The sequence below is a fragment of the Convolutriloba macropyga genome, chromosome 9, assembly GCF_964194025.1.
Source record: "Convolutriloba macropyga chromosome 9, txConMacr16.3, whole genome shotgun sequence".
NCBI lineage: Eukaryota > Metazoa > Xenacoelomorpha > Acoela > Convolutidae > Convolutriloba > Convolutriloba macropyga.
In genome coordinates, this window is record NC_134476.1 from 8,938,191 (window position 1) to 8,964,084 (window position 25,894).

The following is a 25,894-nucleotide window of genomic DNA, read 5'->3' on the forward strand; positions in this document are numbered from 1 at the left end:
GTCATTTATGGACAGAGATAAGACAAAAAAGTGAACAACAAATAGCAAATATAAAAATCAGACAAAAAATCTTGATCAAAATTAGCGTGAAAGACATAGAAAACGTTAGGTTGGAAACAATAACTCAATCCCCATTAAGAACCAATTACACCTGTCCTTAAAAAGAACAAATGCAACAGGAGACAATAAAAATTGCAATAGATATTCGCAGACTAAAACATATTTAAAATTTTTGAACACAAATAGTGTCAAAGTCATGATAACTATTATCTATGAGCCGGAACCAATGCCTCAATACTAAAGAACTATCAAAAAACATAGTAATTGATAAATCAACAAAATCAACAAAAAACGGGCAAAATTTCACATATATTTCACATGCATTATATTAATAGTAGTCAAGAAATTTACGCAAAACAGATTTGACGCACGCGAAAAAAAACTATGAATAACCATAAATTTGTTCCAGCACCAATTTAATGTTCCAGCACCAAATTACGCATTCCAATTTAATGGCAGTGTGAAAAAAACAATCACGCTTCAAATCTACTGTATTTTTTGATCCATTTAGTATCCAGTGTAACGAGTAACTAAAATCAATGCTCTTATTTCACTTCTGATTTGTGTGAAAAAAATGTACACCAACAAAAAGAGCAATACAATTCAAATCCGTTGGAAGGTGAAAAAACTTTTCCAATAAGAGTGAACAATTACGTCACGCCCACAATTCAATCGAAATTGCATGAATAACTAAACAAAAAGCAGAAGTGATTGCGACGTTATATGGTCATAAAAAATATTGACGACAAAAAAACTTGCAGGACAAGGCCTGACTTACAATTCAAAGCATTTTCATTGAGTAAACAGACAACCAGGCTTAGAAATGGCTATTATCGGATTTAACAAACTATTTTGAGAACAAAACGATCAAAAAATTGAAAACAGTGATAGAAATCAAATGAAATTGTCATATGTGAACAAAAAAACACAACCGAGAAAGTGAATTTTTGTTCAAACACAGATGTCTCACTCTAAAACTCGATTCGATTTCGAAAACAACTATCTTTATTGCTCCACTTCCTGTTTCAGCGTGACCAAATTCACTTCTCCAATTTGACTTCAACAATCAAGAAAACGTGTGCACAGTTTTTAAAAAACTGCGCCCCAATACATTAATAGTATAAAAACCAAGAGAAGAAAAATAAGAACCCCAGCTAACGCCTTGCGGCTATTGATAATGTTGCAAATGTTCTCCTTAAAAAAAATGCAACTCACCAGAAAAACAAAATTGAGCACAGTACGTGATTCCAAATCTCTGTACAAGTAACCATCTAGTTGATCTCTGAAACAGAAAATAAAGAATTCAACAAAAAATTATAATAATAAATAATAATCGAATGACATTAATTTTACTGCTGTAAAAGATTATTGATTATAGCTTTTGATTGCAGCAGTACTATTTTCCTCTGGAATTCAAAATCAGGTTAAAATTTAGAACTTCGATGTCGGTGTTGAAACCTGCTAACAAGCTGTAAACAATTGCAAACATCCGATGTTTAACAGCGTTTGCTCATATTTTCGGCAAAATTCACATCTCAGAAAATTATAACCAATTGAAAAAATTTTGCTTAAGTTGAATCCTCTTATCCAGGTCCCCAGGAAACTCGAAATTTGTAAGCCAAATAACATCCTCAGAAATTTCATTTTAGTTGAGAAACTCAGTCAGCACATATCTCAAATTGGAACAAAATTGATTATGATCAATAAAGAAAAGACGAGTTACTTACATTTGGCCTGGGATGTCTTCCATTATAGCCATTGGACCATAGGTCTTGGGTTTTCCTTTCAACCCTTTCATTGCTTGAATGTACTCCTAGAAAACAAACAAAACGTTCCAACAAAAGAAAACGGGCTTCCTTTAAATAATTGAAAGGAGCTCGATTCTTTTGTAGCGTACTCAGGCGGGGGGGGGGGGGGGGGGTTGGTAGCGCGGAGACGAACTACTACTAAAGATAGACTAAGGGGGCATGCGGTTTGAGACGTTAAAAATTAGCACAATTTAGTCGCCACTCTATCCTTTCAATGCTCTCAGGGTTAATCGATTCAGCCCGTTTCTTCTGACGAAAAACCAAATTACTCTACCGAGCAAAAGAACTCGCCAACTTGACAACCGGAAGACATTGCTAGAAGTCATTCAGTCAATACTGACAAATTTCTATATGAACCTCTTACAAAGTTTCAAGACGAGGGAGGAAGCCGTCACACAGACACATTGCCTAAAATAAATGCCCGGAAAAGGCGCACTCAATTTGACAAAATTCTTCCGCAATGACCCAAAATTTTTCAGCAAGCGACAAACACATACCTGCTAAAACAAATCAAGTTCTAGAGCAAACGTAGGATAAAAAAAACGACACGCCTTTTATACATACCACAATCTGGATATCAATACTGAACGAATGCAGCAGACACAATTTTTACCAAAAGCAGTCACCTTTTGAACCGATAGGGTTATACTAGCCATTTTCTATTCGAATTTGAAGCGCTCTTGAAACAGTTATTAAACAGGGACGAAAATTGAATCAGCAAGTAGCGGCCAAGTTTCATGACAACTTACAGCAAAAGAAAAAGAGATCGTGACATGCCATGTTATCGATGTGATAATTCTTAAGCATATTTTGCCGCCTAAATGTTGTAAACATGATTTCTTAGACAAAATCGAATCATAATCATTGAAAACAAGCTAAACAAAGGTGCACGTGGCGAAACGAAAGAAATGATTGAATAAAGAAATTGAAACAAGGATCCTATTTTGAAACAAAAAACCCAATGAATTGAAGAAGAAAGACGACAACGGCAACTCCCCCGACCGGGACCAGACGGCCATTGACATGCCAGCCAGACACTGCAACAAAAAAATGACTCGAAACCGGACCCATCAGCCGGAAATAGCATTATGCCTTGAAAGACGCATCAAATATACTGAGTCACCAGTCATTCACCTGTGATATACTACAGTTGAAGGAAATGCGAACGCAAACTATGTTTTTATGTAATCTCTAATAGCATGCATAGAGCAAAAAAAATTAACTAAACTATTATTTACAGGCAGCAAAGCAACGATGGGAGCCAAACTCTGCATTCTTGTATCATCATAGATGACCATAAGGTTTTGCTCAGTCCATTTCTGAACAGATATTGCAGCACAACTAAGATCGATAAAATCAACCAATCGATAAGATAGAAAGAAAGAATTTCTTCATGCATAATTGAAAATTATAAATTTAAATTAGCTCAGCAACTTTCAGAATTTAACACAAAATTAGATAGATAAGAAGGACTGCCTGGCACTATAGAAACTGTAACATGAAGATGAAATCGTACCAAACCGTGGCAATAAAACTTGGAAAAAATTTCCAAAAAAAAAGAAAAATGGAGACAAGCCGCATGATTAGATAACTAAACACTGCACACTAAGAAGCCAGGAAAATAAGACCATCAGAACCCTAAAAAGTTAGGTCTGACCAAACAAACGAGTTAACATCAACCCAAATAAAATTAACTAAAAATAAGAACGAGGTAGTAAAACCGACCGACCGAGGTAGTTTTAAACGATTGCTTAGAAAAACACCTTTTTAAAAAAAACACCGTTTTCAAAAGCTCACAGTAGCCAGAACGCCACCCAACAAACCTAAGGATCTCACAACATTGCAGCTCTGCGTAAGAGTGTGAAATAAAAACGACAACAACAACGGGAACAAAAAGCAACCCAAATCTAAAATTGTCAACCTACATAGATAAATTACACTTGCAAGCCAAAGGAAGGCTAAAATACGTGCCAATTTCTTGTGCTCCAAGACTTACTATCGTGCCCACAACATAGATCACAGTACAGTTAATTATTCAAATCAACCACAACAACAAATGTCAACACATGGGAAAGGAATTTGTCATAGCCTACCAGCAAGAAAGTTTCAAAGTCATTCAAGACCTTCAGAAGACTCAACCGGACCATTTTTGATGTGTTGTAGACGAAGACCGCAGAATGGGACGCCAATGATGTCTGAACTTCCACATTTAAATTTTGTTGACGCAGAAAAAAGAATTATTTCGAGCTCTTCAAGAGGAGTAGCAAAAGGCTGAGAGTTTTTGCAAGAATGAGAAGCAAAACAGCTAGGTCCAGCTTATCTAGTAAAACGAGTACGACCCTTATAGGTTTTCCCTCGCCTAAATACGGACAGTTATCTGCTTTGAATTTAATTCAGAAGTACGATATCCAGAGCCAACAACCTTCGAAAAAGGAAAAACAATGAAAACAGCATAAACAAGTCTGAAGAAGCATTTGAACAGCATCTGAAAAGTTCGAAAATGTTAATATTGATAACAACTAGATCGCTGAAAAACTATTAGAGCACATAAAAATTCGGTAATTGAATTCACCACTCGCACCACTTTTCAGAAGGATACAGGAGCGACTAATTGAAACAGCAAACAACACTGCTGATGGTTTTAGAAGTCTGCTACGCAATGAAAAAATTTTAAACACTCGTCACGGAAGCGCTATGTATTTATTCTCTATCATTTTTCAGCCAATAACTTGTGGTTCGTTAGATCGCATGAATGAAGAAACTAACCTTAATCATTTAATCCTCAAATAACATCTGACTCTAACACCTCTCGCATCAAAAAGGAAAGTCTCAAGAAGGAAGATTTAAACGACCCACACTTTGCAACAATTAGTGGAATAGTACACCTCAGACCTTATTTTGAAGAACAAAATGAAGAGAGAAACCGAAACATCTGAAAAAAGATGATCTGCTTTCGATTCTGTACGAGTTCGCGCTCGAGGACTTTTACCTTTCGAAAAACAAAAAAAATTGAGAGAAATCGAGTACGCAGATACTTAGACGTTCTAATAGTAACAAGTACACTGACTTGTCCGGAACCGAAACAGCCGAGTCATAGATTAAGCACGAAGATAAGACAAAATCAACTCCATCAAATCAAAACAGAAGACAATAATCTTTGAAAACTTTGCTGACAAATTGACAGAAATCTAATCCACACATAACACCAACACCACTACATAGTGACTAAAACAACAACAACAACAACAACAACAACACCAACACCAATACCAAGCAACAAACAACAAACAACAACAACAACAACAGCAACAACAACAGCAACAACAACAACAACAACAACAACAACAACAACAACAACAACAACAACAACAAAACAACAACAACAACAGCAACAGCAACAACGACAACAACAACAACAACAAAACAACAACAACAATAACAATAACAACAACAACCACATCACATCTCAAGTTACAACATGAACAATAAAAGAACAATAAAACAACCAAGAACAATAAAACCGAGTTCTCTGCAGAACTTCAATTTGGAAACACAAAAATCAAGACCACAACTCAATAAAATCTATTTTCCAAAATTATTGACTCACAGATCACAGAATGCCAACAACGCAATACATCAAACACAGCAAAATAAGTTATAACAGTTCTATAAAAAAAGATTCATTGAAAACTACAACAAGCAGATAGTCCTAAAGTTTTCAACAGCTCTAATTTATTACGCAATAATAGTAATCAGATTTAAGTCCTAATTTTTGAAGTGCGCCACTTTCATCGCGGAAGGTTTGAGCAACTTTTATTTTTTTATGATGTAAATTCACAATTTCCATGACTTCATTTTGTTCACATCAAACCAACCTTGTGAGCTAGTCGGTCAACTTAAAATGTGTTGACCGGTTTCATAAAGCATGTGATTTGAATTCTCCAGCTATTTTTGATAGGATCAATTAACAAGGAATAACGTAACCTAACATAAACTGGTCAGATAAGATCGGTAGGTATTAAAAGTATATTGATCTGATGATCTTTCGACTCACTTTGATTCCTTTTTTAGCAGGCAAGAGTCGTCAAACACTAATAACACCGAGTTTTTTGCATTCAATTTCAATGAGTTGAATTGAGTTAACAAGATACGATATGATCTCTCAAATTCCGATGACAGAAACTAAGGTTAAAAGAGGTTGCGTTTTCTCTTTGAGGAAACGGAGCACTAACAATAATTGCGCGTAATCGCCGTTAAATTGAAACTATTTCCACCGTTTTGACTTTTTGATTTGATAATCCAAATTACTGTCTGCCTTTAGTAACTATGTTGATTAAATATAAAATGCATAACGAGACCATCCGGACCTAAATAATTGCTGCTGGCTTTATCTGAGAGCAATTTACAGTTTTTTTGTCCGGCAGCCCGTTGAGCAAGAAAAATCAAGCTCCCATGAGACACTCTTCGTCCTTTTTAACCAGACTCGCAACCCATGTACTCCCGCTTGGCTCAATGCAAGAACCCTATAGCTTACCTTGACTTCTTGTGATTTTTCAGAGTCCTCCCAAAGACCCGACAACTCAGCGATCGTGCTGAAACGAAAGATCAAACAAAACATGGCAACGAACAAAACGTATCATTAAAAATTCAGTACTGTCGCTCTTAAAGAGATCTGAACAGAACAAAAGAATTTACGAGATCTGGGTGGGAACTGGGTCGTAGGGACTGTTCAAAGAAGGGATGGTTTGTTTTAGTAGGAATTTATTATGTTAAAGACTCTCGCATTACCAGTCGTAGAAAAAAAGCAAATGTCATCGAGGGGGTCATCGAAGATCAGTTCTCTGTATTGGGTTTGCATTTAGTCGCTGAGTCTGAACTCAGAGAAAGCACGCGTCTAATATTCATTCTTAGTTATATTTTTGAAAAAAAAATCTAGAAAGGAAAAGTTAAATGAGAAGTTTGTTTTTAAGAATTGAGAAGGATTAAGAAATGTGGATCTAATCACCCCAGACCTCTGCTTGCCGAAGTGGCCGTAACACAGTGAGTTTAGTAGCTGCTCTTTGGAGTGGACGGAATGGGTTGGCAAAAATGACAGAAGTGGAAATGCTTACAAGTGAGAGTAGAGAGAGAATATCTCGTTGTAGGAGTAATTCATCATCGACAAATTGAGAAACAAGACACACAGAACAGTTCCAACCTTTGGAGTCCCATCCAGATGTAATCTCTGAAAGAGTTGATATAACTTAAATTGAAACACTGACGTACCAGTTTCAAAATACCAGATCACTACAGTGCCAGATTCTAGAACACCAGATTCTTCACACAGATCCAGATTTTAAATCATTACTGTTTGAAAGAAAATTATTATCCCGACCAACTTGAAGTTGCTAGAGTGATCTGTTTATTTAAAAATGGCAACGAGAACGACCATGGTAATTACAGAACCATATATTTGGCAACTATAATGGGTGTTTCAAGTTGCTCAGTGATAATTAATTCGGTTTTTAAGCTATATTTAGATTGTTCCCCTAACAAAGTAAAACAAGGAGCGTTAAAAGAGCTCAAAGAAGTCCCATTGCTGGTTTTACTTGACCTCAAAGGGCATTTGACACAGTTGGACCATGAAATTTTAAGGCATAAATTGAGTTTCTATAGAATCCGAGGTCATTGTCTACCTTTAATAAAAAGTTTCCTAAAGGGCCGTCATCAGTTTGTGGAAGTAAAGGGAAGTAAGTATTTGCGGAAGTAAACATTTGACTTCCGGAGTACCACACGGGGCTGTCATCGGCCCAGTTTAGTATGACCTTCATTTAGTAGCAAAATTGCCAACAAAAATCTTTTCGCGGACAACACTTCGATCTTAAACAGTATCAATGTGACACACCAAGGGCTTTAAAAAGACCTCGACGGTGTCAAAAAGCGAAAGGAAATCAAATAAATTAAAAGTTAAACCACAATGTCAACATAAAATTTGCTTTGATCGCACCAATTGAACTAATGAAATACTGAAGAACATAAACATGTAATTCTTAACTTTCGGCAGCAAGAAAATGTAATCGAACGTTAGTGTAATTTTTCATCAATTAAAATTCAGACCACCTTGCAACGCAAACAAATCGCCAGAAAAATTTTTATCATTCAAAAAGTGTAATATTTAATTGCTAAAACGTTACATCAGTAGCACTCTATTTGACATTTTTGGGGGTTGAGATAATTATAAATAATTGCAAATTGAAGCCCACATCTAAAAATCAGGCAAGAATCGCGCCATTCATAGATAAAAATTTGCAGAGATATAAATCGTGATAAAAAATTACTTTACAGTTAGGAACAAGAACCAAAAACTGAACAAGTTCGTGCCATCACTTTTGCAACTGTCATTAAACAACCGGAAATTCAAGCCTCGCATTACCGAGGTGGTCAAAAGAAATATTTAGAATATCTAAAATTTAACCGAATAATGTCGGAAGAATTGCAATCGAACGGCTGACGGGGGCTCGATTCTTCTGACCACGACTGCAATCATTGGTTCAAACTTCGTTAGAGTCAATTAAAAAGGTTAACAAATCTGCGCATAATTTGCAAAGCATTGCATATATTTCGTTTTCCGCACCGAATGAGATGAAATTTGTCATTCTTCATCACATCATAAAGAGAGAGCGAGAAAAAAATCATAGAAAAAAAGGCTTACATTCAAGGGAATTCTCTTCAGATCTTCAGCTGAGATTTGATGTGTCTCGATAAACTCTTTGAACGACTCCAAATTCAGGACCCTAAAACACATGCAACACACAAAAAAACCAACATCTACCTAAGGTAAAAAACAGTTACGTAAAAACTCTTTTCAACCTATTATTAAAATTAGATTCAAAACTTTCGGGTGAAATATGACAGTCAGAAAAGAAACATTTTAACACTCCTTTAACAGAGCATATTTATAGTAATGGATAACAGGAGACTATGCAAGCCAATAGCTATAACACAAGCTTATGACTTATGAACAAATCAACAATGTTCACGTGGTGAAAGGGTGCACAGTCGCCACCCCACCCCCTCCCCCCCCCCCCCCCCCTCCGTTCATGGTACGTGTGCGTCATTGTACCGTACCCCCTTCATTAGAGGGTTCAATACAAATGTACACTATCCCCCCTCCCCCGTTCGTAACAGATGCACATTATTGCCCCCCCCCCCCCCTCATTACAGATGTTCATTATCGTACGTACTCCCCCGTTCGTTACAGCTGTACATCATTGTAACCCCCCCAATCATAATAGATGTACACGATTGTACATCCTAACTCACTTATCCACAATTTGTCGTCCGTGTGTCGTGAACAAGAGCAGTTCCTCCACATAACGAGATGAAGGAATGTTCAATCTGCCAAACATCAAATCGGGCAGGTAGTAAACGGGCAAACACTTGAGGAAGTTAGGGTCCATTTTCTCATCCGAACAAGGATATAAAGGCGAGAGTTGTTGATTTGTCACCAATTCAACTGAAAAACAAAAATCATCTATTAGTATCGATAGAAACATTTCTTAAATTAAAACCTTCAAGTGCACATTTAAAAATGCCGAAAGACTGCAGTGCCAGAAGTTACAAAACCAGAAGTTCCTACTTAGCCAGAAGTTGACATCCGTTGACTTTCGTCATTTTAAAACGTGCGCGTTTCGTGTTTTAAGCATGGTTAAGTGACTCTGCAAAAGTCACTTCGAAATCTGACTCAATATCTGAAACCGCTTCGCGGTTCTCGATAAACGCCAGAAATTCTCAGTGACTTCAAGCAGGAGTCACTTAACCATTACTTAATCACCAATTAGGCTTTCTTCCATTTCGGCAATCAGATACTGTATCCGTGGGAAAGGAGTAATTTTAAAGAAATTTGAACTAAATTAGCCCAGTGTCACTCGATTCCCCAGACGGTTGCAACTCTAATCTTAAAACATGAGTCGTAAAAAAGCCAAACAAAATCGAGATATACTCGATTTTTTGGCCAATGACCACGGAAGGCATGTCACTTTTTCTACACTTAGCAGTCTAAGCCGGACACGTCAAAGTCACGACGTGCAAGTCGAAAGTCCAACGGAAAGATTTTTGGACTTATTCCGTGTTGCAAATCTCTGATTCCCTGAGTGTGACGTCATATCACAGCAAAGGTGTTTGACAACAACTGTGAGATGAGATGCTTTGATCACCTATTCAACTTCAATTTACCTTGCAGGCTCTCAATTGTTGTATACGACTCTGCAACGTGACATCAAGAAACAGCCAATCAACGACTGCTGGAAAAATGTTTACTGCAAAACACCTGCCTGTGCTGTGGTAAGAGCAGTGATGTTAAAATTTTTTATCGCCCTCTTAAACTGCCTTTCTCGTATCACAAAAATGAGCACCATTTCATACACTTCATATCAATTTCGATGGACCGAACTGCTTCGTATTCAAAATATTTGAAGATACATGAAAAACGCACAAATCTCATAATTCCAGCCCAATTAAAAATATAGTGCGAATAAATTGTTAATTATTTCTCAATATTGTTATTAAACCCTCTATTATTTTGAAGATGGTTAACAAAGAACATGGTCATTTGCTTCCCGAAGTCAGAACTTTGTGGTTTGTTCCTGGAAAAGGTCCGGCCATTTAAAATTTTGAAATTTACATTGTAAATTAAAATTAGGAGACGGGTTTATATGGATTTGTAGATCTCCTTAGTCAACAGTGATCTGCATGAGTAGAAACAAAGCTAAAAGACAAATAAAACCAAGAGAAATAATAATTTCTAGAATATTCCTCTGATTTGTTGGCTGGTTATTACAGAGTTTTATTAAAGAGTACTCCAAAAAAAACAAGAAGACTTCTGGATCCCGGAAATCTGCGAACAGCTGTCAATGTAAACACATCACTAGAAACTGTCACCGTATATCTAAGTTGGTGGTGTGTATAAATCAGTAGAGAGTGTATATATCAGTCTTAACAGAAATCTTGCCAAAACAATCTCGCAAAACTTTGTCCGTCACTTTATGCAGCAGTTGAAAAATCGTATAAGATACTATCAGACCTGATACTGATAGCAAAGGCAATAAATGGTGTTGCTATTCTTCAACTCAGAGTTAATCGAAGATAAGAATATCGGCAAAAAGTGGTACGCCGAAGGTAATGCTGCTGGCACTCTTCAACCATTTAAAAGTTGTAATGGAACTTCTCAATGAACTTGGAAATGACTTTGAATATAAGGCAATGAAGTGTCACCTAATCTCAAAAATGAAATACTTAGAGCTAAACAGCATTTTTTGGACATAAAAGTTTATGTGATTACGCTCATCATGTAGTAGGGTCCGTAATAGGCTCAAAGGAATTTTGCGAAAAGATTCTGAAAGAAAAATCAAAAAAATATTTGATCCTACTCCCAAAACGCGCTCAACCCAATAAAGTGTCGCCCCCGAATTAAGTCTTATGAAAATGGAACCGAATTTAAAGTTATATTTTTTGCAAGAACGACGCCACATTCCGCCGAGCTACCTCAAGGGGTGGAAAAAGTAGTTAGAGAATTTGATCACTTCTATACTGAACAATCCTTCTTTCAACAATAAGTAAAGAAATATCGTTTCTCCGCCAGTTAGAAGCTCGCTTAAACTTAATATTACCGGAATAAAAAGCAAACGAGTACCAAACATATCTTCAACCCTGTGAACTCATGGACAATTTTAGGGCTCCAAACACAGGTGTTATGTAAGAAAAGATCCCTGAAAAAATAGCAGAAAAAGCAGTTGAAGGCTCACGAGAAAATTTAGCAAAAGAAAGATTCATTGATGAAACTGTGGTTTATTCTCTAGATATTGCAAATGAAAGATAGCGTCGTGTTTGTTGAATGGACTCCCATTAAAAAGATAAAATTTTGATCTGCCAAAGGGAGAATTTAGAATTCTTATCGCCCTTAGAGACGGCTGGCAACCTGTGAAAATTTTATCATGTGCTCAGAGAGAAATATTCAATTTAATCATGCGTAACATCGCCCAAAAGGTGGATACACACACAATAGGCGATATCCGCGATTCATTTGTCAAAATATTTTAGCGAGGAGCAGGTTCTTGAGAATCATCTCAAAATATTAGGAAGATATCCAAAAAAAAACAAAAACAAAAAAAACACTTGTAATTCTCGATAGCGTTTTGCTTCAATTCCTTTATTGGTGTTGTAAACTTAATTGTAATCTAAAATTTTCTTAACAAATCCATAACAAAATCTTCTTCGTAACCAAACGAAAGTATCAAAAAGAAAGACTCAATGTCAGCGTAACCGATTGTCACTCCTAAACTTCCCTTGAAATGTGACAGATGTGGAGATCAATTTAATATTCAACATGCTCTCATGTGTAAGCAAAGTGGACGCATTACTGAGGGACAACGAAGTTCCGCATGTGTTGCGGGATTTCGCCAGTCTTTCTTGGCCGTACGCCTAAAAAGAACCAATTGTTCGAGGAACATACTGAGACTAATAATTCACATGGAGGTAATCTGCTGATCCATGGACCTTGGAGCCTCCAGGAAATGGACTTGTTTGATATGCGTGCCACTAACTGAGCCCAAAACCTACAGCAAAAAGAATTAACAGATATCTTAAAAAAAACTGTTCAGAGGAGACACAGAGGGAAATACCTTGATGCTCGTCGACAGTAAAGGACATTATCTTTACTCCTTAAGTTTTTATCATCGATGACATAGAGCCTTATATATCTGTCGCCCAAAAAGAGGCCACAGTTCTTCGAGATTAATTTGGTTTAAAGTTACCCAATTAAAGGGGAACTAATGGACGATAAGTTGTAATCGGATTTTGAAATTGAACCATGAATAATATAAACCACATGAGTATTTTTTGCGTTTTACTTTTAAAATAAAATGTTAAAATAAAAACAGATTAGGAAGAACTCTTAACGCAAACGGAAGGGTCGTCCCTGGCCAAAGTGGAGTTACTAAACTGCTTGACACAAATTTAGAAGGTCAGGATTTAAAATAGATCATCAAACAATCCAACAAAGAATAAAGACACTTTACTGAAGTTTGACCAAAAAAATTGTAGGCATACCGAGCACTTTCTCGAACAATTTCCGGAGGCAATCTTAAAATTTTTTTGGCTATCAGGACCTTCGGTCTTCTGCAACACTGCAACGCAGGGTTAGATCAATATGTCAACGTGTTTTTACCAATCAATTGGTCAATTTGAAGATCACATTCTAGAGTGCATTGTTTTGAAATAAAAACAACTTTAACTCACCTGTATGATAAGAATAGATATAATCTCGAAGTGCACGCATTATTTAAAAATAAAAACAGTTATAACATTTCAATAAAATCAAAAAAATTTTCACAAAAGGCTGATATTTTACTTTATGAGTTAATTTATTGAATTAGTTTGGCCGCAACTTAACAAAATCGAATAATTAAGACCGTCAATTTATTGCTCACAAGACAACCGAATTAAAGACCAAGTATTGTACGACAATAATCAACCAAACATTAAAAGTCTGAAGGTTAACACATAATATGGTTAGTCTCAAATTTTGCAGAAAGCAAACAGCTCAAGTTACCAGTCCCAAATCAAATGTTGATTCGCAAAACAAAATTGAAAATGTCAGACAGAAATTAAACTTCTCGGACTATTGATCAATATGATCTGTTTACTATGAATTTAAGTACATGTAATCAAATAGTTTCTTAAACCTAAGAACTTGTAGCAACTTATGCGTGACTTCAATGCTTAGCATGCCATCTCAAGAGATGTGATTATTGATTACACGAAAGATGCCTCAATTTATCCATAACGTATCACTGAAAATGTTTTCTATGAAATTTTTACGCCTCCTACACTACAAAGCAAAAGCGAGAATGGTCGGATGGAAAGTATTTTTCGACCATAACCATGAACTAGAAAAAAATTTAAAATTGGTCATTATTTATCAATGATAATGATAAATGAACAATTCTGAAATTCACTTTAGGGGAAGACTAACAATGCTTTTCTCAACAAAAATACTTTGACTGCAAAATGACGACTAGTCAATCCTGGATTATTTTTTACAGTAATGACTTTTTTGCTGGTCTTAGCATTCTTCGCTGATATTAGCATTAATATCTTTGCAAGACAATATCAATAATATTATTCCAATTGTTTGTTAGTTTAAGATGCTCTGAATTATAATATAAATCATACTCAATAAATAATCCATTATCTAAGTTGAAGCAGCAGATCCGAATGATCTCGTGATCCTGTCCTCGCTTATTGTTGATTTGTATCACAATAACGAAAATATTTCTTTCTTTCTAAAATGAAGATTCTCTGCAAAGTTTCCCGAATTGTAGTTTCAGGCATTCACTGCGATGGTTAATATTTGAACATAGTAACGAACACACGATATAAAAATGTTCTAGAACACACGATATAAAAATTTTTCGTAAATTTTTAATGAATTCTTGAGATTTGCCAGCATTTGATTTTCCTTTTCCAGTCATATGACTGAGTCTAATTATTCAAATGTCTAGTTCGGTATCTAGTGAACTACTACAGAAATTATCTAATTCTTTCAGTCGATACATTATGCTGTTTTTGGTAAAATAACTGGATAAATCTCAAAATCATCGTTTATTTCTGATATATTGACTCTTCGGTCAAATTAGCTATTTCGCTAACATTTGGTACATTTTTGTGTTTGAAAACAGAAGCAGCAAGATCAAGGTAGGTTTTGGTTCAGTAGTGGAAATTTATAGTTCAAAAAGTATTCGGATTGTAATGGGGCACTGGATATTTTTTTGAAATACTTTTGCCTTTTTTGTTTACGAACCGCCATCACATCATACGTATAAGTCTCCAAAAAAGTTCCTGTGAATCTCATACATGGAGACTAGTGAGCTGAAAGGCTCTAAGAAAACTTATTGCCCGCGAATCACTGCCTGTTTAATCCGTTTTTGAGAAAGAAAAGTCAAATGGGTCAGACGAAAAATCAGTCAAGCGGAAAAATCGCAATTAAAAAGGACCAACAGGAATAATATAATTGCTACAAACTTCATTTGAGAGCAACAAAAAGGTTTAGCGGCTTTGCAGCTTTCTTTCTCAGAATTCAAAGTTTTGAGTTCAACTCCTAATTTTCGTCTTATTTGCATATTTGACACAAGTTAGTTATTTGAGTAGCTTTTTGAGCTTTGCGATATTTTATAATTTGCTGTTTTTAACAATTGGGAAAAGTAGTTGCTTCAATAAGTTGGTGACATCCAAATTCAGGAATCTAAAAACAATTGTTATACTGCCCTAATTCCATGTTCTGTCCCATTAGTCAATTTTCTCTACTTGTTTCAGAAGGAAGTATTTGAATTTAATAACATAGCCGGCAGATTCCCGGAAAATAGCCGCGATAGACACTTGTGGCCTTCCATGAAACAAAACAACTAAAGAAATAAGATAGAGAGATCGGCTACCAGTCCTTTAATAGACCACTAGACTTCTTGGGTTAGATACGGACTGTCAATTTTATGACACTTAAGGTCTATAAGGAAAAAGCCCTAAAATAGGATTTTCAAAATTGATATTCGAAATAAAAACTAAAGACTAATACTCAAGAATTAGGGCATAAAAGTTTGGCACTACTTAGACACACTATTGATTTGTAACTAGTAAATGTTCATAAAAATTAAAGTTCAGAAGTCACTTTTTTGAGTAGGTAAGTCACGCAATTAACCTAAAAGCAGAAAAGACGTCAAGTACACAAATTTTAACTGCAAAGCAGTAGACGTCACTGAAGTTATTGAAAAAGCCAATTCCAAGAAGTCAGGTCGTAAGAATCATCGATGGAGACGACGAATTAAAGAAAACCACGATGTTCCCAATAATACCCGCTATCGCTTCGTAGACACTTTTACGGCTCTCGTAGGAAGTTTCGTATCGGATGTTTGACGCTTTTATCTAATCTTTTGATTTTTTCATCATGTTTTCGAAAGACAGAAAACTCTTATTATGATCAAATCTGGCATGTGATTTAGTCAATTTTCCGAAGACTGATTGAGTTGTTACGCTGTTCCGTCGAAAATATGTTTTCCGTCTTTTTTGTTTAACCTAAATTTGCAAGAGTTTCAAAAGTAATGTGCGTAACAATAATCTGAATTTTACCGGCTAGTTTCAATCAATCATTCTATTTGAAATGCAATTAAACATAAGCTGTTCAGCCAAAAAATGTAAAAAATTTGTCTGGTTGTAAATGCGAGCCTAAATGAAAACAATTATCACAATACGAACTCCGCTTTGCTAAAAAGTACAGCATTTGTGAAACAACATGCAATCACTAAAATTAAGCCATCATGAGTGCCTTTCAGTGAAAAACAGGCAAAGTGCATAATTTAATTTTGTAGTTGTTTCATGATTTTTGAACTTTTCCGATTATGATGATTTTAAAATTCTGTAAGATTTATGTAGCCAATTTTTGCTTGTGTTTTTGACCACAACAAGTTGTTGTGGAACGCAGACAATAACAAATGCATACAATAACAAATTGGCATTCAATCACAACCACGTTGAAAGTGTTAAAGCTCTGAGGGACCGAAAGAAACAATAAAAGCAAAAACTGACACAGAAAAATGCAACTTAACTGGTTTGACTTGGTATTGTAGACACAACTTTTTGATTCATTTTTGAGAAAATTAGGCTCAAATAGAGAAATCATTTACAACGGAATGCAAATTTTTTCCTCCTTTTTATCAAACCTGAGTTTTAAAACGTGCAATTTCCACAGAAGCTTGCTAAAATAATATCAAAAATAGCAAAACAAACGCTTCTGCGATGCAAATTCAGGTATGGTGATAGGATGCATCGTATCCTAACGTGGGATAGTGCGAAAATGCGAAAGTGGAAACATTTTGCGCGACATACAGAACCATGCGAGTCGTGTTTTTTATTTTGTAACTGTACTCAATTGTTTTCCAATTGATTCTGAAAAATTTGCAGAAAGCTCACGGTAGTTGTGGACAATTTTAACCACAATTGTTGATGCGGGGTTAAAAAATAATTAGGACGGGAAATCTTCTTGATAACCACGCAGTAGATTGCAATATCTGCATTTCAAACTGTTGATCTCCTCACTCAGACTACCGAATTATTGTACAGCCAAGTAGTCACAGAACATTCGCAGCTTAGCAAACTTATCGGCCTAAAAACTTTTAATCGAGATTTGAAAACTTCGAAAGATATCTTAACAGATAAAGAAAGAAACATGCTCATGTTATTCATCTATTGTAAATTCTAAAAACTGCCATGACCAGAACTAAGGTCAGAGGAAATCACAAGAAAAATGGGACTAGGGTACGGGATGAAGCATTTCTTCTACCGGCGTTCACGTATGTCGTTGTTTAGAATTCTATCAAACGTTGAAATGAAACAGAATTATTGACTTTTTCACCCCCCCCCCCCCCCCCCCCCCCCCCACACACACACACACACACACACACACACACACAAAATAGAAATAATCCAATTAAATTATAGCCCCCCATTATGGTATAAATACCATGATTGGGGGGGGGGGGGGGGCTATAGGTTATCTGACCACTAAGCGGGGGGGGGGGGCTATAATGGGAAAGACCCGCAAAGGGGACCAATATTATTAAACTCACGATTCTCGACATAGTATGATTGCAACCTCAATATCAATTATGGTCCAGGAATTACCACTAAATAGTATTGACTAAAACTTACCTGTTTTGAAAACTCTGATGATAATTTGTAACCTTCTGCACTGTTGAACAAAATCTGATATATTGACCAAATTTATAGCAGAAAATATTCGATATTTAAAAGAACACTTTTTCTTTACTCGCTCGGTTATATATTTTGATACACAAAGGCACTTATGTAAAGCAGAATAACATACAGCGTTTGAACGCTTAAAGCGTATCTATTTGTACTACAATTTTGCACAAAAATGTGCACAGTCGGATTCTGTTGGATTTTTTTTAAAAAGCAGCACAATATTTTCAAATTAAGCAACACAAATATCTATGTTACATTTCTGAGAAATGCTAGCTTTCAAATAATTCCAGCATGTGAATGCAAATTTATATGTGCAACATATACACGCACTTCAGCGAATATATGCTAATAGGTGTTCGGAATATTAGCCGACGTAAAAATTAGCCGAAAAAGTCAAAAGAAGGAAAATTAGAACTAACTGCATGAGATAATTGCGGTAAACAAACATAAGTGTGACGCGCAATTATCTAACTCGCTAACACATGAAATTAACGCATTTGGTCATGCTTCAGCGGCCTATGGGACTTGATAGTAATCTATCACAACCGAACAAAATATCACGGCCGTTCTGAAATCTTATTGGTTAAAATCTCCTTTTCGGCTAATATTCCATTCGGCTAATTTTCCTTTCGGCTAATATTCACGGCACCAAACCAAATATCACGACAGAACTTTGAATTCTCACAATAACATCTGCGCGTTCTCATATCTGATTGGTTAATATCTCCTTTTCGGCTAATATTGCATTCGGCTATTTTTTGTTTCGGCTAATATTCACGGCACCGCTAGTAGTGTGCAGTTACATGCATAGACAATACATTCGATTTATATATCAGTATAGAGACTTATTACTTTGCCGTCGTTACTGTGAATACAATTTGGACTTTCGCTTATCCGAGTTTAAATTTATAACTCATAACTATCAAACAATGCCTCTGAAGTCAGTTATTTACTTCATGTTGGCGATAAAGACTTGTCATAAAAATCCGCAAAATGCTCAGAAACGAGAATTGAATTTTGATCAAGACCTCGAAATTACCAATGTTAATATTATTGCCAATTAAAACTGAATTTCAAAAGATGGAATATGGATCGTTTCTGTTGTTTTCCGCAACCCTAGCTATCCAGCCTGTTTGCGCTCTCCGGTGAACAGAAAAATTCAATTTCTGGTTCTTAGAGATACATTATTTTAATGATGGTGATCTACCGGCATTAGTGGAATTTTATTGGGATTTTGCTCGATTGTACCGAAAAAAAGGTTTCATAAAGTTAATCGTATGAAGAAAATATAGTAAACAAAGCTGGTAGAGTGCCAGAAAACAGCCACAATAGCTTCGTAGATCTGCAGTTTCAAAAAGATAAAAGAATCAGGCCAAAAAAGAAACTTCTTTTTATTAAGTGCTAGAGGTGTCAGATTTTGATTAAAAATCTGTTTAATTTATTGCTGCTTCTATTAGCCGCCCTCAAATACATTTCAATTAGATTTATACTTGAAACACGAACATACCCTAATTCTCTAATACTTCACGCCGAGAACAACACCGCGTTCTTAGAATCGTTTGTCATTTTCCTTCGGTCTCAAGTTGAAAGAACTCACACTGACTGACACAACTTTCTTATTATTTGGGTGTAAAACAAGTTCAGTTCTGTGCACATAAAATTAACACAGACACATATTTAAAAGGTTTAAAAACTAAAACGCTTAGTGATAAATTTTCAAATCGGCATAGCTTTTTACCAGAACTTTAAACAATTAAAGTTGAGATGAAATTCACACCATATTCTCCAGCAAAATTATAAAGATCGAAAAATTCGATCTTTATAATTTCCCATGATCGAAAAATTCGACGCCCATCATAAAAAATTATCCAATCCTTGAAAAAGTGGTTTTTTCAAAAAAAATAATGAAGACTAGTCATTATCCAAACCTCTGTGGTTAAACGTTGTTGAGGTAAAGAATTATTTTAATTCATGTCAAAAAAGATCGGACCTGGAATACATCACATACAAGCAAAATTATCACGAAAAATGTGTTTAGCCACAACCATATCAATTGAAGACCTGAATATTGTACATTGCCGATTCAGGAAAAATTCGTAAATTACTGAGCAAAGAAGAAAATTTAATTCCGATTAAATTTTGTAAAGTTTTCGTGCTTAATGTTTAGAAATTGAGGCCATGAGGGAAACGGGGGACCCAAATAATAAAGTCTGTGGAATAGGGTTCTGAAAGTATAGATACTGTCCGAGGGCGATATATAAAGTCTGACGAAATCTAAAAAGATAATCTAATTTAAGACATACCCGTTCAAAGCCAAAAACCTGACATGAAGCAAACCAAAAACAATAAAGCAAACTCGAGGAAACAGCCCAATCATTATGGAAAGCAAAAAAATCAAGGATTCTTTTTTAACAAGAGCAGTTTTTTGGAGAAAAAATAAGGTTTTGTTCACATATAACCTTTAATTAGGTTGAGATATCCTGAAATGATATTAACAGCTCAAGCAAAATCAATTTTAGAGAGAGGAGACGTCATTATGCGTTTTGAGGTAATTATCGTGTGACCAAATAAAGTATTCACAAAAAAAACATAAACCCGGCCCCGATAAGTGAATGACATCATGCATGAAAATCAACCCAAATGAGTGTTAAAGTTTAAAAAAATTTGAGCGCCAAAGCGCGCTGAGAAAATAACTAAGTGCTGTGTAAATATATTTTTTTTCTAATCCTTGACTGAAAGCTTGAAAAACAGCTAGACGTTCCGTAAAGCAATCATGAGAGAGCAATTAACATTTCAAATTTTCATCATTAAAAAGCAAAGCAGCCATTTAAAACAAAGAAAAATTGTGACCAAAACAATTATATTTCGCAAATGGGAACATGAGGGAACTAAATAAAACAAAGTCAGAACATATCAGAAAAAAATTGAGAAACAAATTGACATAATTCTCTAAAACTGTTAACGATATAATATCAAAACTTCTTTCACAATTATAATTGCCAAAAACGATAATCGCCACAAATGATAATCGCCACAATGATAATCGCCAAAAACGCCAAAATTTGAAAATAAAATGAAACAATTCGCTTGAAATTGCAATTAGGAATCAACTTCCGCTGAATTGAAATGACCTCAAAATTTTCTTCAAATTATGTGTTAAGCATTATGAGATTATTACCTAGAAGCGTTTCCAAAATCCTCACTTAAAAAATCCATCAAATGAAAAAAGGCAGATGCAGATTTTGTCAAAAAGCGCCAAATTGAATTTAGGCACATACTATTCAACGAAACAACTATCGGGGTCGTAAACTCAGCAACTCGATAAAAAATTACTTAAAAACCTCCCTTACAAATAAAACATGCCCAGCAAATTGCCGGAATATCGCCACCACTGATTCCCAAAACCCAGATTGAGGTTGAAAGGACAGAAAAAAACTGTTTAACTCTTGTTACTTAACGATAAGATATAGGGGCTAGTATCAATACCAACAAGCACTAGAGATGGCGAATAAAACTGAAGAGAACAAATCTCAACAAGCAGGAATCTAAAATTGAGCTTTATGGATTTACCCAGTTTCTATTTTTGATTTCGGTTTTCGATACTGACTTTGTTGACTCAAGATTGTTTTGCTGATCAATTGCTGTTTAAAAGCACTTGATCAGCAGTCTCGAGAAGTCAAAAGATTAAAAGTTTAGATTTAAATGTTGAACAAGCCGCGAACTAAGGTAACGCAAAAAAACTTCTGTTCCACAGTTGAAAAAAAAATTTATCGAGAAAACAAAAACTTAGAATTCACGAAGATGCAATTGGATAAACCATTTACTTCCTAGAAAAAAATTATGGCAAAAACAGTTAAAGCACAAGTTAAGTTACCGCACGTGAAGAAAAAGCCAATACTGAGAAACATTTGTGAACAGAAATCGGACAACAGATCATACAACAGATCAGACAAAAAGCATCCCAATACAATTCAAATCTTTGAATTGTAAGAAATTGGCCCACTATAATAGCCAGCAGAGATGACGAAGGCGGCCATTACTCACGAAACAAAATAGCCGGCAAATTGCCTCAAAAGAGCCACCGTTGGGTATTGAAGCCGAAAAAGAAAAAATTAAGAGAGAAATCGACCGAATTTTTCTAAGCGTCAAGCTTCTGATTTGGGGTGCAAATTCGGCTAGATTCTAAAATATTCTAAAATAAAAATTCTACAGTTATTTCAGCTTCTAAAATGAAAGCTATTAGGCTTAATGTCAGCTAGAAATCGCTCTAATGAACTTTGATAACCTAATGCACTATGACTTAATGAACAGGCTTTATAAGTTTATACCGTTTCTTTTGATTTTAATCTTTTGACTTTGACTGTATTCACTGCATTACGTAACTCAATGAGTAAATAAATTTAAAATCTATTCGGTAGAATCAGTGAGTGAGGAAAGTAAGAAGTCAAACGTGGAAATCGTGACTTGAAAAGGTAAAGCGAATTAAAACATGGCAGGACAAGTCCTGAAACACAATCCAAAGAATAACATAAATAACTTAGAACTAATGTATCTAACCCGCAGATCAATTGAACAACGAAAGCCGAAAAGACAAACAGTCTCAACAGTTGAGAAACTAAAATAAACAAACTAAACAAAAATGGAAACATTGCTAAAACTCTTTTACCCTGAAGGCCAAATTTAATAAAGGCTTTCGAATAGCGCACTTTTAATATGCAAAAAACCATGTTTGTCTCTCGAATGTGTCCAAATACTCACTCGAAAATCCTAAGAAAAATTCATTGGCCCTTAAGGAGCGATAAACTCAGAAAAAGACATATGAAAACAATTAAAAATTATAACATATGAAAACAATTAGAAATATTACTAAAATTACCGATATTAACATATTTAGAATCATTCTTTTATCTCTAGAAACTCTCCAGTAACCCAATTTCAATCCTTAAAGGAGTTTCGCTGGCCCATAAAGATCGATAAACACGAAACATGTTGCAAATGAAACGGAACAATTGCAAAAAGTAGTGATTTTAAAAAGTTGTAAACAATTCCTTTGTCCCTAGAGACAATGCAGTAACCTATTATCACAGCCCAGAGGAGTTATCTGGCACTCACACATAAAAAAAAACCGAGAAAAAATTTCAAAAAAAGTTAAGAAAAGCAAAAGTTAGTGATATTGAAAACATACCCGGCAGATTGCCGGAAAATAGCCGCCGTTGATTCCAATAAGCATGATTGGGATTGAAATAACAGAAGATATTGAAAAAGAAAGATTTTTGTACAAAAACATTTTTTTAAGTCCGATTTATTTTGAAGGCATTTCGTAGTTGAACATACTTCTGTTTCTTAGAGAGAGGCTACAGGGGCTCCTATCAATAACAATAAGCATTAGAGATGGTAAATAAGACTTATAGGAACGACGTTCAAATAGCGGGCATCTAAAATTGGGCTTTATGGGTTTATCCCGTTTCTACTTCTGACTTCAATTTTTTATACTGACTCTGTTCATTTTGAATTCCTTTGCTGCGCAACTGATGTTCAAAATCACTTTTAGCAGAATGAGAGAAGAGAGAAACTAGCCTAGAGAAGTCAAAAAGATTTCACGCAAAATGTTGAAAAGGCGGCAAAATGAGGTAAAGCGAAACATTTTTTTATTCGACGAAGTAAAAAAAAAATAGGAGCGCTATAATAGCCGGCTGAATAGATGAGGGCGGCTATTAATAATGAAACCAATTCCATTGCCACTTAGAACTAAGCAGTAACCTACCATCAGACCCTAGTAGAGGAGGCTTCCTGGCCACTGAAACCATTCCATTGCCACTTGAAAATATGCAGTTTCCTATTATCAAACCCCAGAGGTGATCCCTGGTACCTAGGGGTAGAAACTCACAAAATGACAAAATTTTCCAAAAAACTTGAAAATTGAAAAAATTCTCATCGTTTTGAGTTATTATATTTGGAGTACCAAATTATACAACTCACAAAACGGTCAAAAAACTAATTATAACTTACAAAAGACCTTTCAACTTTTAAACAACCGTCAATTCAAAATTAATCAAACAAAAACGCAAAAAATGACACAAAAAAAAAACGTTAAAATGCACCATATTTTAGGCTCACCATTTTAGACTCCTAAAAGACCTCTTAACCTTCAATTAAGGCCTTCCAGCAACTGCACCACTCAAAGCACTTGAAGGACTACTAAAACCTGCAAAGGACCTCTAATGGAACTTAATGCCAACTGGGCCTTGCCTGTTTATCCATCCTGTTTTGGAAGATCAAAGTCATTGAAAAATGTTTGAAATCTTGTGTGAAACAAAAAGAGACAGCACCAATACAATCCAATTCTTGTATTTTAAAGAAGAAGAGAGCCCAAATAATATCCGTAGAGAGGCTGACGGCGGCTATTAATAATATCTTCAAACATTAAAAATACGCAGTTCATACAAAAATGATAAACAGAAATTAAGACAATTGTAGCTACTTTTACTCGTAAAGCACATTTGATAATTATCTATTACCTATGAGCCAAAATAACCGCAAACCGACGAACGAACTTTCCAATGATACCACTCACATCTTTACTCGTTAAGTATATCGGTCGACCAAAATTGACAGTAATAACAAAAACCAGGTACGCACAGTTAATAGATGAAAGTTGATAGAACCAAATACAATAGGCGGTTAATATTGACGTGTCAGAACTGAAAGTTAATATTGGACTTACCTTAAACCAATTAGCTGCTTCGCTTTCAATTGAAAAAATCAACTTAAACAGAAAACAAGGAAGAATTCAAAATGTTTCTTACTTTTCTATACCTCTGTTGAGAACTATAACTATCGCAAACTACATCTAAAATACACAAAGTTCACAGCACATACCACAGAACAAGCAATATACCGCCAATGAAGTTACAAACATGTTACCGGTCCGACATAATTATCGGTCTGAAAATCGTGCCTTTCTGGCTATTTTTTATTTACTATTCAGAACAATTTCGTGAAAAAGACAATAAATAACTTACTTATTTCGGCGTTTTCCACTCGCACTCCTGTATTATTACCTAAAATTTCAGAGTTAGTGGGCTTTTCACACCCCCCCCCCCCCCCCAGCGCACTTGTTGCTATTTTATGCGTAGTAACGTACTTGGCATAAAACATTGAGGTGCCGAAACAAAAGATACGTCAACTCAATAAACCTAACTTTGCCCCCATTCAAGGCAACAACAACGTCACTACTGAAAAATACTGAACTGCCACGTGATCTTAACAGTGTTTCGTAACAACGATTGCTGACTTAATGCTTTGATGCAAATGTAGCTAGCTAAGGATAATTCATTTTTCGGACTGACAACTGAGCTTTGACACGATGTTTCAAACGCGAGTGAGTTGATGTCTGGTCTCGCCATCTCGTAAACAACAAATAAGCCCATCTATCGCGGATTTTGTTTCAAAAATATGTTCATTAATGCCGGGAGCTGTCGGGAGTCCCTTCTATAGCCAAAATTTTGAAAATTTGTACGAAAATGATCTTGCGAGACAAAGGTAACTTTGCAAGATTAACTTTGGATGAAAGTCAGATTCACTAATCAGTAAATTGGGTAGATAAAAGAGTTAACCATGCGCGGTTAACTTTTTTCGAGAAGGAAATTCTAGTTTATTTTAGTACAAATAGTTAGATGGCCTAGGAGACAGGCAGGTTACACGTCAAGCAATCACCTTGACAACAAACTAAGGGTTCAAATAATGAATTAACTATTCAAAATTATAATCCATTTTCTGTATCAAAATACAATTATTCGATAAGTGACGAAGAACTTATTAATGTTATGAATCAAAATCAAATATTTCAGATCCAAGTGCCTGATAATGTTGTCTAATCGCTCATTAGAAGTGTCTAATGCTATGGATGCAAGTCTAAATAGATGTTATTCTCCCGCTGCATCAATTAAAAATTAAGGCAAAATACAAAAACTATTTTTTATTTCCTACTTTGCTCGTAAATAAGCCAACTCAATTTATGAGCACAAAGTTGCCATTGTTTATTCTCCTTACATTTCTTTAGCTAAAAATTTCGATCTTTGTTCAATTTTCATGCAATTGTTTTTAGCGTTCTATTAGATTGTTGTAGCATTTAAAATTCAGCTAAGGTGGTTCGGGGCCGTACCCTCTAAACTCGAACAAGCTTCAAAAAATAACTCCCAACCAAAGTTTTTGTCTAAGTTATCCCTCTAGGCGAC

At 35.4% G+C, this 25,894-nt stretch overlaps 1 protein-coding gene across 3 annotated transcripts in view; it reads right to left on the minus strand.

Annotated features, from left to right (window-relative positions):
- The window catches only part of LOC142345593 (uncharacterized), a 124,088-nt gene extending 99,578 nt beyond the window's left edge, over window positions 1–24,510 (minus strand). The window contains exons 1-7 of one of the 3 annotated variants that reach the window (XM_075397720.1): window positions 24,464–24,510; window positions 9,171–9,363; window positions 8,560–8,641; window positions 6,980–7,092; window positions 6,403–6,460; window positions 1,788–1,873; window positions 1,276–1,342 (exon numbers count right to left, since the gene is read on the minus strand). In XM_075397720.1, coding sequence (XP_075253835.1) covers window positions 1,276–1,342; window positions 1,788–1,873; window positions 6,403–6,460; window positions 6,980–7,092; window positions 8,560–8,641; window positions 9,171–9,307 — 543 coding nt within the window. In that variant the 5' untranslated portion in view covers window positions 9,308–9,363; window positions 24,464–24,510. Of the gene's footprint in view, window positions 1–1,275; window positions 1,343–1,787; window positions 1,874–6,402; window positions 6,461–6,979; window positions 7,093–8,559; window positions 8,642–9,170; window positions 9,364–13,142; window positions 13,418–17,603; window positions 17,896–24,463 lie in introns of those variants that run through there. The other 2 variants (XM_075397719.1, XM_075397717.1) reach the window with 2 other exon arrangements.
- Between the last annotated feature and the right edge of the window lie 1,384 nt (window positions 24,511–25,894).